General features: G+C 34.4%; 1 protein-coding gene across 2 annotated transcripts; it reads left to right on the forward strand.

Annotated features, from left to right (window-relative positions):
* The first annotated feature begins 618 nt into the window (after positions 1–618).
* LOC142975109 (putative 3-hydroxyisobutyrate dehydrogenase, mitochondrial) lies at positions 619–14583 on the forward strand. 2 transcript variants are annotated; one of them, XM_076117796.1, is made up of 6 exons: positions 619–802; positions 8354–8536; positions 9438–9555; positions 12032–12242; positions 13745–13901; positions 14387–14583. In XM_076117796.1, the coding sequence occupies exons 1-6, from the start codon at positions 674–676 to the stop codon at positions 14549–14551; spliced, it is 963 nt and encodes a 320-aa protein (XP_075973911.1). In that variant the 5' UTR covers positions 619–673; the 3' UTR covers positions 14552–14583. The 2 variants fall into 2 exon arrangements, with proteins under 2 accessions (XP_075973911.1, XP_075973910.1); XM_076117795.1 differs by lacking the exon at positions 619–802 and adding an exon at positions 4093–4280.
* The last annotated feature ends 2296 nt before the right edge of the window (positions 14584–16879 follow it).

Here is a 16879-nt window from a genome sequence, read left to right on the forward strand (position 1 = left end):
GCAGTTGGTTTTAAGGTTACATATTAAATGAATTCCATGCCTTGGTCCTTACCAAGGCTTAAAGTTCTAATCATAAAAGATGCTTTGACATAGGTATATTTATTTCTAGGGGGCACATTTTTGGTAGATGTGGTTTTTGGCTTATCAGAAAGAGATAATTTTGGGATTATTTAATGGTCAGTTATACGCTAAGCTGATAATTGCTAAAAGTATGAGATTATAGGGTGACAATGATTCCAAAAATATATTTGCGAATAAAAACCTGTTTACATGAGACAAACGCAATCATGAATCAAATAAATTGTGTAATGGGTAGACTTATATTATGTAGGTATATTCTTCGACTCTACATAACAATATGACACAGGTCACATTTTACTTTGTAATTAGTTATTTATATTAAAAACCTTTGTACTTATAAATATAAATCCAAACCTGTTTCCCGATCACCTGTAACATCAAATAACACTAGTCCCGTCAACTGACCTCTACCAATGAACTCTAAGTACAGAATGAAACAAACATCAAATTATCAAAATGTCGTAACAACCACCATAATAGAGTTACCATTATTACATAATGATACTGAGTATAATCCCACGTGGCGTCAACGCCGGCTCAGCAGTACTGCGCGCGCGCCGGTGTCGAACGTACGTCTAAATAAAGATACAAAATGGCTACCAGAAGCTCACAGTGTTTTCTAAATATTGCAAGGAAATACAGCTCCAGTGCTGATAAAAATGTCGCCTTCCTCGGCCTTGGGAATATGGGCGGCTATATGTCGGCAAATCTCGTCAAAAAGGTAAATTGTAGACTTTGTTTTGAGGTATGCTAATGGGAACAGTATTTTGTATTTAAAGTGCGTGTACTGTTTGGTTTTGATGAGGAAAATTGTTAAGAATTACATTGTTTTACACGTATTACACAGTCTTTTCAGTCAATTATGGAGTTTTTAACCACTAAATTACAAACGTCGGAATAATTTTATTTTATCAGACTAATTTTCTACACTTTTCAATGAGTACGGTGTCCAAAATAACCTAATTAACTCCGCCAAAAGCAACGTACTTATAAGACAAGCCTGTTGAAAACTGCATACAGGTTCTTATAATGTCTCTTTAACTTATAATCACTTATATGAAGCAACGAAATGTTGTTCAACCGGTCGACTTGAATGTTTGCGCGTTCGCATTTCGGGTGTGTCTCTCGTACACCAATCAGAGAGCGTTGTCGCCTTCCAAACATCACGTTATGTGAATCGATTTAACTCAATTGATTGTGTGGATATCTATTGTCAAATAAAAAAATAAAATGGTCTAAATTGAGAACAATTGAAGCTTAAATAAAAGTATATTAGAGAGTTGTAAAACATTCAATAATATTTACAAATTTTAACACGATCTTGATTATCAGAAATCAGGACTAATTAACTATTTTTCTGTATAAGTATTAGTAGTTTTATTGTCTAAGGATCGGTTTTTTTTTTATGTATTTTCCTACTGAGCTATTGATATTAAATTATATTATAGTATATACTGGTTCGCACCATTCGCATATTTAAAGGAATCTAAGGATTTTGCAGATCTCTCCTTTTTCTAATTATAAAAACGTTTGCTTGGCGACAGTAGTTTAAAACGTCCAACTGTTTTGATACGAGAATTATAATTTTTCGCTCAACTATGACGTCAGCAGTCGTCGAGAGGTGTGTCTTGACTATAAATAACTCTTGTTTTTTCGATATTAGCATTTAACAAGCTGTTGTACGCGGCTACAGATGTGGTTGCTTGTATCCATTTTATATTTTTTTTATAAAAATTACTTAAATAGGTATGAGTACCGTACTAAGTAGATACCTATTAAATTTAGGATTCGATAAAATTTGAAAATATAGTAAAGGATAAGAAGAAATGTAGTCATCAATGGCCCCAAGAAAGACGTTGAGCATATTGTTATATTATTATGTACCTACGTATAATACATACTTTTTTTTTGCATGCAGTTATAATCCGACCTAAATTATTTAATACGAGTACGTATCTAGAAATATAACATTACAGATACTATATCTATAATCATGTAGATTTGTAGAACAACAAATAGAGTTCTAGAGAAAGTGTGAGATACAAGAATTTCCGTGTGCGCCGGAGTGCATAACATAATTATTTTAAGGGCTACCGCACACCAATTGAGAAAGCAATATCACATTGTTACGGTTAAGTGTTATTCTATTCAGGATTTAAAATCACCGTGTTTCTTTAAACAATAAATAAATATAATTTAACCTCTTACCTGGGTACTTTACTTTTACCTAGAAGATCTTAACACGGGTGGGATACTCTTGGGCTAAGGACTCTTCGTGGAATAAAAGCATCAGTCTATCGAAGAAGTAAGTTTATTGCGATAATACAAACAAAATATACGTATTTAGTGTTAAATAATAGCATAGAGCTATGATCACAATATTCTAAAAGGATTAAATCGTATTATGAGTGTGTGAGTGACATGTTCTAATTACATCCACTGTAAGCAATAATAGTTCGCATATTGAAATCGGATTGCATCGAATTAATACCTGTTTCCCAGTATTTGGATTGTAACTATTACGTATTTCGTTTGTCCGAATACTATACTATTAATTTATATTATATTGCGATAAAGTTTGGTATGTTAGTTAATTCTGTTTTAGTTTTAGTCGTAATAAGTAATAACTTTTGAAGCCAAATGTGATATTCAAAATTGTTGTTTATTCGACCGATGACACTCACCTAGAGTCAAGCAACATATAAACACACCAGTTTTTCTATAATTTTGATAGTAGTTTATATAAATTTGATGTCACTTTATCTAGCTGATAAGTTATCTGAAACTTATTCATAAGCTTGAAACTCGTTTTTAATTAAGTCTCAAAGTTAACATTTCAAATTCAAATTCAAATCATTTATTGCTTACTAAGTAATATACAAAAGGATCTTATATTAGGGTAGTGGCAACTTAGTAACCTCATTCTTCACCTTCATTCTTCTTCATTGTAAGCATGTAATAATCAACACTGCAAACGTGTAAGGAACAATACATTTAAAAGTACTTTTTGAACTCTTAAATCATTACTACTACAATTTCCGTAAGTTTTGTTCATCCATAGTCGCAAATACATATTATTATGATACCCGGGATCAGGATAATGACGTCATCATGGGCGAATGATACAATTTTCGGGATAGTGTCATCCCTGTTTTAGTTTGACCTTGCTTCAAATATTATATTGGAGTAAATATTTTTAGTTCGCCGGCCGGCGTTCAGCGAGCGACGCTCAATGGTGTTATCAAATCGTACGATACGAGAACGATTATCTTAACATATTATTATGTATGTTTTGTATGGAAAATAAATTGGTAATAAAATATTTCTTGTTGGGTTTGACATCCGCTTAGGAGAAAGTTATGAGATTTTGTTACAGTTACGTTTAAAGTTCCAGTTTTGTTTGGGTTTTCCACGTGGTATATTTCTCCGGTTGCTCAGTATTTAACTCTACCCTGGATTTTAATTATAGTCTCGATAGTCCCCAAGTGGTAATAGTAAAAAAAAATTGTGTCACTTGTCCCATGGGAACAATTTCCAATAATACTTCAGTGGTAATGGGACAAGTGAGATAAACTTTATTATACTTTTATTAAACTTTATACTGACTAAAAGCATCACAGGCATAAAATACTAGTCTTGTGTCGCGGGAAATATGATAAACATAGAATCAAAGGATAGAAACATACAATGAGACTAGGCCAATTTTTGGAACAAACAAATATATTATGACCTACGTGGGAATTAAACCCACAACACTCACGCGCAGTGATCATCATAGCAACTACGTCATCGACAATTTGTATTGTGATATTATTTAGTGCATATCTTACAGCAAGCAAGTTCAGTTTGAGCAAGTGTCCCAAAAACAACAAGAACATCCATCGATCTCAACAAAATTAAAAAGCAACAAGTATGACGTCACAGCCCCACAATCATATGTTCATAATTACATTATCATTATTTCCATATGTCGATAAGAGTACTGATAAGGGACCACTGTCAACGGCGACCCACGCCCGTTTCAGTTGCGTTGCGCTAGCGCAGGGGACAAACGTGCACACAAACACAAAATGGCGTCTCGTGGTACTCAGTGCTTTTTGACAGTTGCGAGGAAGTACAGCTCCAGTGCTGATAAAAATGTCGCCTTCCTCGGTCTTGGGAATATGGGCGGGTTTATGGCCGCTAACTTAGCTAAAAAGGTAGGTTTCGTTAGAGAGTAAGGTAGGTTTTGATGTCCTATAAGGCTATAAGTCCCTTTAGAAATCTAAAAGCTACTTTTTGCGACCTTTGGATTTGTCACAGTTAAAAGTTGAATATTGTAAGAATAAATTTAATTAGAATGAATAAAAATAAATTGCTTTGAATATGTAAATATTTGACAAATATGATAATTACACTTTTATATTATACCTACGTACGTTATTCGATATTATTAAGTTTTCAGTATCAGCTACTTAGGTATATAATAGTTATTTATAAAATAATTTTGCAAATGGGTCATATTCAAATCACTACCTACTTGACAGAAGAATATTGCTTTACTAGTTAATACTAATTGGCTTTAATCTCTTCAATCATTTAACGAAATAAAATTAAATATAATTATTTCAATTTATAACAATCATCGTAGAAACGTGGTATTTTTCGGAGGTGTGTATTAAAAACGTGATCAATTACGCAATTGTTCATTACCATGTATTTATTGTCGACTGATTGTCCAAGACCGCAGCGAAATTAAATAATGCATTGACTGAAATTGAGTAAAATATTAACGACAGTTATCGTTCAAAGATCTTAGAAAATTACGTGAGTATTTTCTTTTGTGTCTAAGCAGGTAAAACTAAGGAGAATAAATTTGATACGATAAACTATTGCTAAAAATAAATGGGCTAATACAACTTTACAATAAAGGTCCACCTCGTATCATTCAAAATTATGAAGAGACTGGTGTCATGATTCTTAGTAACCTTGAACTTACTTTTACTTTTAAATTGGTGTTTAGTATGTATAATACATAATACTAAAATAAATAATATTATGTGAATTTATGTGGCCGAGGTATTACCGTTCACACCTGCTATTCATCATTATGCTTCAGAATGTAAATTAGTTTTAATCATAATTATATTGACCGGGGCTTATGTTAAATGATTTGACAAAAGTTAACATTAACTTGACAACAAGAATCAGTCATGATTACTTTTAATTTAATAATTATGCACTTCGCGTCAAATATGAATAGAGAAATTGTATCGTTTTTTGAAAGTGTATTGAACAAATCTTAAATTCAAAAAATTTTTGCACTCAGAAATTATATTCTAAGTGCAAAAATTGATTTTGGTATGATATATTATAGCATCTGACTGACTTATAAGATACTAATAACGACTTGACAAAAATGTAGAAGAAACCTATTCTGACCAATTTTAATCAAAATAGGCTGCCTCCGTGGCGCAGTGGATTAGGTCGCCACGCCGATACCACTGTGTCGGGAAGTCGTGGGTTCGATTCCCACACGGAGCTATTGTTTGGAGTGTTGAGTGAGTTTGGAGCGATCCACTAATAATTGTTTCGGGCCTGATTGTGCATTGTGTCCGTTGTTTGTAAAAGTCCCCGCGACACAAGAGCAATTCTTAGTGCGGGAGTTGTTATTTTTAAAATGAAATGATAAATAAGGTTTGGTAATACCAAACCTTATTTATCATTTCATTTTAAGTTAGTTAATTTCACTTTTACTTCAGGCACACCTTCATTACGTAACATTAATTACTTAAGATAAAATTGATTAATTAACGTGATAATGACACGTGCAGTAAAACTTTAATATTGTTATCTTGCCCACACTAGCTAAAGACAACGATAAATATTTGTTCTAGTCAATTTGACATTGAACTTGACCGATTGCTTGACAAGTTGCTAGCGGACCAACGCGCAAAAGATCACACGGCCTTGCTATTGGTGTGGCATTTGTTTTACATTCACGTGGCATTTTATTAATTTTGTACAAATGTTACGTTATTATTGATCTTTTAACTACTTCTGTAATAAGTTATTGTTGAAATAATCAGTTACTGTTCAACATAAAAATAACTACCAATACATGGTTAAAGCATCGCTTTAATATTTTGAATCGAATGCGAAAACTTTACGTCAGTAATTTACGTCTAAACGCTAACCTAGCAGTATTGCTAAGAACAAACTCTTAGCTATAGCATAAAAATAATAACGAGGTATAAAAGCTTTTTACGTTTTCTTGTAGATACTTCATGTAATGAGCAAATCAGAGCGTTATTTCATGCCTTCCAATCACAGACAGAATAAAATGATCTGAACGCGAGACACCGCCTGCGCGCATTAAGCAAATTGCTGAAATTCTTAATAAAACGAACGCTCATAAAGCGAATTTCCAATAAGTAAGTGTAGAAATAAAAAAGATACGAAATTTCACAGCACCAGCCAGCGGTTAATGGTACATTACAGTAATTTAAAATTAAAATCCTTTCAGTTGATTCAGAGATTATGTTAAGTTATGCAGATGGAAGCTTTTTACGTAAAACATTTTAAGGGTGAGGGGTTCTCAACAACTTCGATTTAAGGTCACGCCCAGTTAATTCTGAAAGGGATTTAGGACCTCGATTGGTCTTTTATTTTTTATCACAAATCGTGTTAGCCTGTTCTCGTTCACCTGAATTTCGTGTCAGATTGTACGAGACCGGTTGTAATCCGATTACAACTGATCACTCGTTTGTTTTTAAGGATTTACTGCGTTTCTGTTTGTTTCATTCACGTCGTTTTAAATAGCAAGTACCTAATAGAATAAGGAAAAGATACATTTTACTATGATTTTCAAGTGTTGTATGGACGGTAAAATAACGAACTTTCTCTCTTTCTCTCTACTAACTCCTTACGTTGCATTTCATTAGAAATGAGTATTTCAATTTCAGAGTTGGCTAAATACTTCACGGGACTCTCAAAATAGAAAAAAAAACCGATACAGAGTCAATGCCCTTTATATTTTGATAACTGGTCCTTATAATTACAACAAGTTCCCTTTGAGTCGCAGAGGTTATTGACCTGAGTATATTACTTATTGAGTTTTATATTGGATATTTTAAATTACAAGGGTTTTCATTAGTGCCCGCAATATTTGTTTAAAATTCTTAAACGCAACTAGTATTCGTTTTACATTTTTGTAAATGCAAGAAAGTTTTCTAGACGTAATTTTAGGCTATTGTGTATCTCAGTAGAAAACGTTTCGTGGCCACTATTCTGTGCATTGTTTCTTTTCTTAAAGGATGGTGAACAATGTCGAGTAAAAGCTGGAATGTAATGCACAGTGGTTTTCAAATTGACGTACACTAGTTGTCAACCGAGATACTCGGGGGGTCAGCACGTACCTCAGTTGGCAACCATTTTAAAGCTACTATGCTGTAGATTGTTTTCTCCCTTTGATTATAGTGATTACCACGCTACGTCAAAGCAGCAATGTACTGAATAGTAACCATCAATTTGTCGTACCCTTGTTGTCAACTAAGATATACATACAAAATACACGTGTTCTTTGAATATCCTCGGAGCATTTAACTATGTACATATTCCTCAATATGTATAATAAATTATATTTCACACACAGTGTTTACCTTTATTGTGAATGTAAATACCAAGAATTGGAAACCCAGTAAATATTCCAATATGATTTGAGCGTGTATTTATTAATTCTAGGAAAATTTTCACTGGCTTTAGACTAATGGAGTGTTACGTTTCAATCTGAAACCATATGTAAATAAGGCTTGATAGTTTTATTTACTAGCAATTACTTGCTTTGATTTACTATTTATCTACGCCAATATAGAGAAATTGAGGTTTTACTACCACAAATCTGTTCCGTCGCAAAACGTGAATACGAAGATAATTCTTATATAAATACAGATTTTTCCTCGGCTATCTTAAAGATCAATATTTGAATTATTGCTGAAAAATTCAGTCGGTAGCGTACGTAATATATGTAGAAGCGGCTGTGTCGATATGAAAAACTAGATTCTGCTAGTTTCGAAAGATATCCTACGGTAAAATGTTCCTTATGAGTTACGCGCCGGACTTTTTGCGCGTTGTGTGCGTTACTGCATAAAATTGCATAGGTTCTATTTTCACAGACTAAAAAGTGCGTTACGGATAGTCTGTCGTCTGCGCTGCACCTAAGTATTCACTACAAACCAATGCGTGTGGTAACTACCGTTATATTGAAGCTCAACAATGCTTACCTTTATTCCAGGGTTTCACAGTCCGTGGCTACGATCCTTCCACGGAGGCGCTGAACGAGGCCGCCAAGAATGGCGTCACCTCCACCAAGTCTATCGCTGAGGCCGTCGACGGCGCCGACGTGGTCGTCTCCATCCTGCCAAGCAACAAAGTCGTTCTTGATGCTTACCTTGGCAAGGATGGTGTTGTTGCTCATGTAAGTACATTATGCAATATGCATACATACGCCTTTTTCAATGGAGTTAAGTAATTGTCATTAGTTTCTTTCTATTTCGTATTGACAGAAGAAATTAAATTTTGTCGTAAATTGATATGGGCCTTTGTTGGTTCTAGTATTATTATGAATAGATTTTTTTACAAAATATTAGGGCAACACCTTCGCCCTTTAGTACATTTCTCTACCAACTCGTTTGCAAAATTGCAGCATTTCATAATTGCAAAACTGAATATGAAATTACGTGAACACAATATACTTAATACAATAATGCAATATCATGCAGACAAACGCGGTTATAATAATATACGAATATGAAACCTATTTGTATAGGTAATCGTAAAACCCATTGTTAGCCTCTAGTTCAGTACATAAAAGAAGTACAAAAGTATCAGAGGTCGAATAACTTCATCGTGAGAGAGTAGCGATGCACAGTGCATACATCAAGACGTGATGAGAATACCAACAAGTTAGCCTTTGTTCTATTCTCTGCGTATTACGTACTGTCTGAAAAATATCGAGAAAGATTTTACTTGGTATAAAGAAAATACTTGTTAAGGTTTAGACTTCAGTTATAATAAGCTGCAATTAAGGCTTTTGAAGTAATGATGAAAACTCATAACATCACGCCTGTTATGCCCAAAGGTATAAGCAGATACATCCGTGTTTTGCCATTTACAGTGTTAGTCTCATGTAATAGTGGGCGAGCTAATTGCACGTTACCAACTTCAGGTTACTATTGAAAAGATTCAAATTAATTAGAAAAGTCGTATAGCACTCAATCCGATCCGAGAGTTAAACTAAAGACCCCGAGACTAGCAATATTCACTACCACATACACACTTTACGCATGCGATATGTATGTAATTTTTTTGCTTTCTAGTCCCGCAAAGGAGCTCTGCTTATTGACTCCAGTACAGTGGACCCCAATGTGCCACGACAGATTCTGCCCGTCGCCCTGGAAAGCGGCAAGGGCTTCGCTGACGCACCTGTCTCTGGAGGTAAACATTATCGTTATAATTCATATATTTTGAAACAAAACTACTACACAAGAAAACTGATTTAGAATTTAAGCACCAAATTAATCAGCCTAGCCTTTCTTCCAACTATGTTGTCCTCCACAACCCAGTTACCTGGGTAGTAACACGATACCTGCGGGTATGACTGGTTGTCAGAATTTCAGGCTTCTGACTTCTCGTAACGACTGCCAAAGAATCTGAATCTTTGAAAATGATACTCGGAACCCACAATTTAACATGCCTTTCTTCATCCATCAGATTTTCAGTAAGCAAAGGTTTAGATTTTAAGATTTTTGTTGTGACGTATTCCCGATTGTTACGTCCAGCTGACGATCCCACTTACTTTGTATCGGCTCTATCGCGATGATTCAGTGAATTATTGTATAAGTGACCTATAGAGTTATTCCGGAGATAAAGATTGAACTCCACGACGTCAAATTATGAAAAAAATTGTGACATAATGTATTAAAAGTGCAAATCATCCGGTGATTTAATAATTTTTAATTTAAGTTTAATAATTTATTTGTCTTACTAAAAACGTAATGTAAGAGGGAGGTATCGAAAAAAAATATGAAAATCTGATCGGCGCCTCTAGCAGGTGTAGCTACATTTTAAGTGTCAAATTTTTGACATCCAATAGTACAGAATGTAGAGAAACGTGCTAAATCTCCTATTAGTTAGTGTTTGTCATTCTCACTCATATAAAGTTTCAAAACTAAGTAAAAGTGACAAAATAATGTACAACTAATCAGATATAAATAAAAATAAAAAAATAAAAATAAAAATTTAATTATATTACTAAACGTTCATTAGTAAGATAAAACACTGAAGAGCTATGGTCAGTTTGACATTTTATTAGTAAGTGTCTGTTAACCTAATTGCAAGATAAAGTTTGTTTGTTTGTTTGTCGTATGGTTAGTGGTCAACCTAGTGTCAAAGTTGTTCAAGCCGCCCGAGAGGCCTTTGACGTGGCTTAACGACTGTTATCTTAGTAGACAACAACCGGGACTGACTTTTAACGTGCCCTCCGAAGCACGGAGACGCTCAGTTCAAATACCAGATAAAGATAAAGTGACAATAAATGTATAAAAAGAACTGTTAAAATCCCTGGTGATAATCTGTGGTAGTTAGGTGTGAAGCCAAGCCTTAATCTACATTACCTATAATTTTAAATCTAGGTTATCATTCACGTGAACACCCACATTATACCTCATAATCATTCGATAAATTAATATTACTTACTGTTATCGATATACGTGATTTTATTATATTAATCGAATATTGTTGCATCATAATAAATGTTTATCTCAATGTTATTGAAACCTATGGTTCGGTTCATGCAGTTTACTGTTTATTCCTTGTTCTGTGATTTGTAAAAGGTCATGTTGCATGGTCACTGTCAATAGCAAAATTGTATTATGCGTTTCGTGGTTGTAGCATTATTTTGAAAACATTTTTCATTGTTTTAAACTAAAATACAGTTAATAATTTTTAGTTTTCAAAAACCTGGTTCACTTTTAAAGAACTTCGAAGCCAGTCTTTGTTTGATTCGCAATTCACACATTCACAATTATTTATGAGCTTGTAATGGCCATTAACATATTTAATTTATTTGTCTAAACAGCAAGATATTACACGAATAGGAGATTGCAATGTACCCTAAACCTAACTGTAGCCCATCCCATCTACCCGTGTAAAACGTGGTATTTTAATAGTAGCACTTTAATTTAATGGCAATGATCACATCTAAAAGTCATTATGATAAACTGAAAAAAAAAATATCATAAAAGAGCACATTTAAAACTGACATAATATTTATTTTAGGTGACATTTTAAAACGATTTACGATACAAGACGTAAGATTAGATAACAATGGATACCTAGCAACGTGAACATCTTGATAGTGGCACCCCTGGGAAGGTTATCAGAAGATAACACCGTTATTAACGATCGTGATATAACTAGTAAATAAGTCAGCTGATTTTGTTTTTGCACACGTTTAAAGAAAATTAATGATTAGTTTTGAAATATGAAAATTCAATGAAGGATATTAAGTTGTGTAAACACAATGCAGGTCTTTTTATACACTTTTAGACTGTTCTGAGATGTTGCGATACATGCAATATTAAATTGAAAATGCGTATAGCCCATCTTTGATTCATTTAAACTATTTCTAGCTTATAAAGAAAATAAAAAAAAAATGTGATTAGACTAAAAGTCCGTAATAATAATCTATAACATTTGAATTGAACGTAGCCCAATTATCAATTACGTAGTTGTGGTTCCACGAAAGCACCAACTTAACCCACTCCCAAAGCCGTTTTTACGTTAGGGTTTTTATTGAAACCAGAAACTAGTGCTTATCATTAAGAAGGCACAAACACCGTTTTATAAACAAAAAATGTGGTAAATTGCGAACTAAATCAAACATTTCATTGTATTGTGTATTGTGTTCTAGGTGTAATGGGCGCACAGAACGCCACTCTGGCCTTCATGGCAGGCGGTCGCAAGGAGGACTTCGACAGGTCCCTCCCTCTGCTCAAGGCGATGGGAGCCAAACAGTTCCACTGCGGAGACATCGGCTCCGGTCAGGTCGCCAAGCTGGCTAACAACATGTTGATGGGCATCACCGGCATGGCCACCGCTGAGTGTATGAATATGGGTATTAAGTAAGTACATAATATGTATTATAACATATAATCCACATCCATACTAATATTATCAATGGGAAAGTAACTCTGTCTGTCTGTTACTCAATCACGCCTAAACTACTGAACCAATTTGCATGAAATTTGGTATGGAGATATTTTGATACCCGAGAAAGGACATAGGCTACTTTTTACCTCGGGAAAATTAAGCTAGCTAGTATTTTAAATAAGACTATCTTAGGGTGCATTTTTGTCTTGCTGAGCTCGTTACAGCGAGGTGTAGTGGATTGCGAATCGATTGACGAACTTGTTTTCACTGATTCGGAGTGGAGATTTCGAGCACTGATTGGTCAATTCCTGGTACGCTACCTCGCTGTGCCGAGGTCCGCTTTCGTGGAAACGGACCCTTTTTCTTGCCGTAACTAGAATGTTTTATTGAAAGAAAGGCAATATTTGGACTTTGGCTACTTCTTTCGAGACTATTCTGCAATATTATCTGTCCAAATTGGTTTAGCCGTTTTGGTGTTAAAAGGCGCACGTACACCGGTTTGCATTATGCATATAAGATAAAGATGTGTAACGAAGGTGCAAAATAAATTAAATACAGTCTGGGGGGCTATCACGTATCTCAACTGACATTTACTTGAAAGCCACTATGCTGTACATTGTTTTCTCTCTTAGAATAGAGTGATTAACACGCTACGTCAAAGCAGCAATGTACTGAATAGTGACCATCAATTTGACGTACACTAGCTGTCAACTGAGATACGTGATAAGCCCGCTGATCTATTTCATGTCAAAAACGTGTAAATTGTAGGTTAACAAACATCACAATATTTAGAAAACTGTATGGATTTTTCTTAAGAAATGTTAACGCCTTGTAATAAGTTAAATTACTCAAACAGTTAATTAAAAGAATACTAATGTCTTAAGTCATACATAATTAAAGTATATTAACTGATAAACATTTACAGCTACATAGTGATGTGTCACGTTCGTACGTAATCGGTAATGTAGTCAACAACATAATCTTTGATAAATAAACTAATGTACTGCTGTTTTTCAAATATTTTATCTTTTGAGATAAAAACAGTAATGTTAGTTGCGTAATATGTGTTTGTTGTTTGTAAAACTATTACTGAAAACATTGTTTTTTTAACTTACAGTGTTTATAGTTTTCTTACACGAGTACTTATAATATGGTTACGTTTGATGTTGTTTTCGATTATAATATATGAACTTTTGTCTGCAATTACGTTCACGTTAATAAATTTTCATGTGAAAAATGTCTGATCCTCCGGGCCTTCATTCCAACCAGTAGAGTACGCGCATTTCTTCAAAAATGGTATTAAAAAACTCACCCCTGTACCTCGATTCTCTACACTTGATACGGTCGTATTTAAAATTTACTGCCAAAATAGTTCCAAAGACATGCGTTAGAGGCGCTGCGCTGATTAGATTTCTATACAAAATGTACGAACTACTGTATTAGACTCACCTAACGTTCTCCTCTTCTTTTCCAGGGCTGGTCTGGACCCCAAGGTGCTCCTGGACGTGTTGAACAACTCATCAGCACGCTCATGGTCCACCGAGGTGTACTGCCCCGTCCCCGGCCTGGTCCCAACCGCGCCTTCCAGCAGAAACTACGAGAATGGATTCAAGAATGAACTTATTGTTAAGGTACGTCAATATTTACCTGCTACTTATGAAATGATGCTATTTACATTGTGTAGGGAACAATTTATTATTAGAAATTGTTATAAGGCATCGTTTGTTATCAATTGTTATCTTCATTTACAAAACTACGCTCGTTTTACCTGGGGGTGTTACGCGTGTGTGGTAGAGTTCATATTGGGCGCGATTATGTTTATGCTATGCTCGGCAAATAATTCTGGGCTATTTTCGACAATATTCGAACAAAGTTATATGAAAAACATATTGGTATTATGCTCAACACGGGATTCGAAATCGTTACCGTTAATCGCCTATTGCAAACATTTATAACTATCATTCATCCCAAAATACTGATAAATAAAGTACTAACCTTCTTCTTGCACTCAGGAGTTTGATGATCTGCTATTGCAAAATTCTACAAATTCTCAATCTATTCGAACCGAAAGACTGAGAAAATATAATACCTTATGTATATTTTTTCTTCTTCACAGGACTTGGAACTCGCCAGTGGTCTTGCCCTAGCGATCCGCTCCCCCATCCCGCTGGGCGCCGTGTGCACGCAGATCTACCGCATCGTACAGTCCCGCGGCTACGGACAGAAGGACTTCTCATACATCTTCCAGCTACTCAAGGAAGACTCCGAGAAAAAACAGTAATTATAGATTAGTTAATACAATTTTAAGAACAATGCTGTGCTTTTATTTCATCTAACCTTTGACACTTCGCACTTGGCCAGCGTGGTGGACTTAAGGCCTAACCTGTCCCTCTCGTATGGGAGGAGTCCATTGTCCTTTAGTGGGACATTAATGGGTTAAAGAAAACCTTTGACAATGACACCAAATTACAAGAAATACATTTCTGAGGAATTTAGGGTGCTATGATAAGAAGCTACTTGATTATATGTATATTTGATGTAGGTAAGGTTATAATTGCTAGAAAATACTATTATAGACCGTAAATCAGATAAAGATGTTTCAAAGCATTTATATCCGAAATTGACCATGACAAACTAAATTAGTCTAAAAAAACTTAAAGTATGCTAAAAGCACTCAATTGAAAATAGTAAAAAATTATAAAACTTTAAGCTAACAGCAATATATTATTCACAAAAACATAATAAAAAGATTACAACACTGTATAGAAATAAAAAGGTTCACGAACTAAAGAACAAAAAACATCGTCACTACATTACATGAAATTATGCTGAAAATCCATTAAGCGTTGAAATAAAACGTAGGTACAGTACAAGGACGTACAATGTAAGGATTAACGCCCAACACTTTATACTCGAGTGTACCTCTGAGCCTGAATGTGGTGCCAACTAGAAATGGAGAACTACGTATTCATTTTAAACGCTCGCTTTAATCTTCGTAAAGGTACACCTACAGTCACGAGAAAAAATATCTTTACATTCAAACTTAGTACTCTTATGTGGAAATATATTATTAGGTATAGTAAGCAACTTGTTAATGGTTGCCGAAGTCAGTTAGATAGATCATTGTCATCATAATAGTTTATATAGTTTTTTGTTCAAAGTTATTGGCGCTTCTAGCGGCGTTTTTTCCTACAGAAGCGCGAATTAGACTTTAGCTTAAGAAAGCTATGGTAGGAAGATTTGGGCGCTTCTAGCGCTTTAGGTTCGACGGAAAAGGTACGAAATACCATACCCAGATGTAAAATCTTGACATGAAAATTAATAAAAAAAATATTAAAATACATGGCTGTTTTATAATAACTTTAGAAAGGTGAGTGTTTAAATATTTTCGCTTGTAAGTATACATGGGATGAGAGAAAAGTGAAATAAATTACTTTTAGGATAAAAGGTTTGATCCTTGTTAAAGGTCAACTTGGATAAATTGCTTGTGACTCTTACAACCCATATTACTAAGTAGGTATTCATTATCGTAATGAAAATCGGTTTAAAATGGGAGCAATTTTATTTTAGTCTATTTTCAATATAATTCTTATACAAACGCCGTTTGTGTTTCTGATATACCTACAGCTATTTGTAGGTGAAAAATTATCACTACAAAAAGAAATACAATGCCTTGCGGTTTCATTATATCATTTTTAAGTCCTAGAGGTGATTACAACTACCGTCTATCGACCCGCTGAATGAAGACAAATCTCGTATGAAAATCTGATAAGATCCTCTAGCGGATGTTGTAGAAACTTATTTGTTGGTACATTTTTAATGTCAAACTCTCGATACCCGATAATACCGACTGTAGAAAATCGCACTAATATAGCATTATGTATAATAATATTATTACGCTTTACATTTAATTTTTTTACCTAGTTAACGAGGAAATGAAAACCTGATCAGCGCCCTTAGCGGGTGCCGTGAGAACTTATTGCTCAGTACAATTTACTGTAATATTTTCGACACTCACACATTAGTACTCAGTACCGGCTGTAGAATCCCACCACAGCAAAGAAGTTATAAGATAAACATACTCTAACAATGAATTTATCATAGAGTTATTGTAATATAACGAGTACAATATCGTAAAGAAACGATACGATTGTATGTTTTAACTTACCATAATAATAGAATGGTTTAAATTCAAAAGTTATCTGAAGAAATATTCGTAATATTTATACGGTATTGCGCTTGTATCAGAACATTGGAATCTGGTGCACTTGAGATATGGATTATGGAAGATGTTTGTTTATGAGATAAGTCGTGATGCGGTTGCAAACATTCAGTATAGTAATGCACATTCAAGAGCGTGTGTGTTCGATTTCAAGAAAGTGAGATTTGTAATAATATCGATACGCAAAAATATGATAAATTTTTTTTCTAACTCATCACTGTCTCACTGCGAAGCAAGGGTCTCCTCCCAAACGAGGGAAGGGGTTAGGCCTTAAGAAGGTGTGGGTTACGATATTCTTTTGGGAGTAAAATAAATAAAATTGGACCTTTACATACCAAGTAATAAAGCCTAGCAGTAGCAGTATCCTTCTTAAGTAGGAGTACTTAG

This window comes from Anticarsia gemmatalis, chromosome 8, assembly GCF_050436995.1.
Source record: "Anticarsia gemmatalis isolate Benzon Research Colony breed Stoneville strain chromosome 8, ilAntGemm2 primary, whole genome shotgun sequence".
In the NCBI taxonomy this organism is placed as follows: domain Eukaryota; kingdom Metazoa; phylum Arthropoda; class Insecta; order Lepidoptera; family Erebidae; genus Anticarsia; species Anticarsia gemmatalis.